The 1,443-nt window shown below is 33.1% G+C and overlaps 1 protein-coding gene across 1 annotated transcript; it reads left to right on the top strand.

Annotated features, from left to right (window-relative positions):
- Positions 1-6: 6 nt before the first annotated feature.
- On the top strand, positions 7-1,440 carry LOC107749258 (complement C1q-like protein 2; the record flags this gene model as incomplete). The annotated part of the gene is made up of 4 exons (XM_016564352.1): positions 7-56; positions 297-380; positions 1,058-1,195; positions 1,286-1,440. Coding segments are annotated over exons 1-4 (426 nt in total), but the record flags the coding sequence as incomplete, so codon positions are not given.
- Between the last annotated feature and the right edge of the window lie 3 nt (positions 1,441-1,443).

Raw genomic sequence — 1,443 nt, 5'->3', positions numbered from 1 at the left:
AAAAAGGATGGAATCTATGGAGAATGAAATGGAGCGACTAAAAACTGAGAACAAAGGTAACCTGACAGGATCCTATACATGACAGTGCCAGTTTAAAATGAACCGCAATTTGTATATGTCTGAATGTTTATAACACCATATTGTTCTACTGAAAGATTATAAAATAGTTAAATTGCATATCACTACTTGACTAAGTTAAGTCTTTCTTCAGCTTATATTCACTGTCCACATATGCACTAAACATTTGTTTATTTTAGAACAAGCAGAAGAACCTAAACATTCGTTTATTATTTTAGAACAAGCAGAAGAACTGACGATTTTGAATAAAACGTTGGTTGGCACAAATATCAAACTGGATGAACTAATGAAGCAGAATCAAGGTAACAAATTAATATTTCTAGTCACACTAAAAATTAAGGCTGTTACAACTTTGTAAAAATTTGTCATCAAGTTAAATGAGTCGGGATTCATTTATTAATGATGAGTTTAGCTTTTTTTTATTTATTTTTTTATATTTTTCTAAAATGTGTAGCTCCACAGTACTGCAGTTTGTACAGAGCTTAAGTTACACTCTTGGTATTCCGCATGAATACATTAAACTTATCAAATGTGACCGTAACGACATAATATTATAAAATATTTGGGATTAATTTATTAATGTTGAATTGTGATTTATATATTTTTCTAAAATGTACTGCAGTTTGTACAGAGCTTAAGTTACACTCTTGGTATAGTAATGAATACTTTTATTCAGCATGAATGCATTAAACTTATCAAATATGACCGTAAAGACATATTACAATTTATATTCCATATAAATGCTGTTTTTAAACTGTCTAATCATCCAAAATCCTGAGAAAAATAAAGATTTCTTGAATTGAGCACTAAATCACTATTAGAATGCATTTCTGCAGAATGAAGACCGGAGTAATGGCAAATAAATTAAATGTATTCTTGTAAACAACTAAATGCAGCCTTAAGAGACAAATCTTACCAACCCAAAACTTTTGAACAATGTAAGCATGAGAGAATTTGTAATCTGATTTGTTTGTTTTAGCTCCTAAAGTGGCTTTCTCGGCTTCTCTGTTGAGCTCTTTTGGACCACGAAGCGTTGGACCCTTTCATAATGGTCTACACACCCTGATTTATGAATATGTCTTCCTTAATATTGGAGACGCCTATGATACAAACACAGGTGAATCTATTCATATAGTGTGACTGTATCTGTGGGATTTTCTATAATGCTCTCATTTGAATGCATCTAATTAACCACTGTCTGTTACAGGAATCTTTACAGCACCTGTGAGGGGAGCGTATGCTTTCAGGGTCTTCTCCAAGGCCTTTGGAAGTCCAGAGAGCGCCGTTACTGCAGGCCTGTTTAAAAATGACCAGCACATAATTTCTACACATGGACACCAAGCAAGCGGTTTTATCAGCTCTTCA

This window comes from Sinocyclocheilus rhinocerous, unplaced genomic scaffold (assembly GCF_001515625.1).
Source record: "Sinocyclocheilus rhinocerous isolate Xijiao unplaced genomic scaffold, SAMN03320098_v1.1 scaffold17164, whole genome shotgun sequence".
In the NCBI taxonomy this organism is placed as follows: domain Eukaryota; kingdom Metazoa; phylum Chordata; class Actinopteri; order Cypriniformes; family Cyprinidae; genus Sinocyclocheilus; species Sinocyclocheilus rhinocerous.
This window is presented reverse-complemented; position numbering and strand designations above follow the sequence as displayed.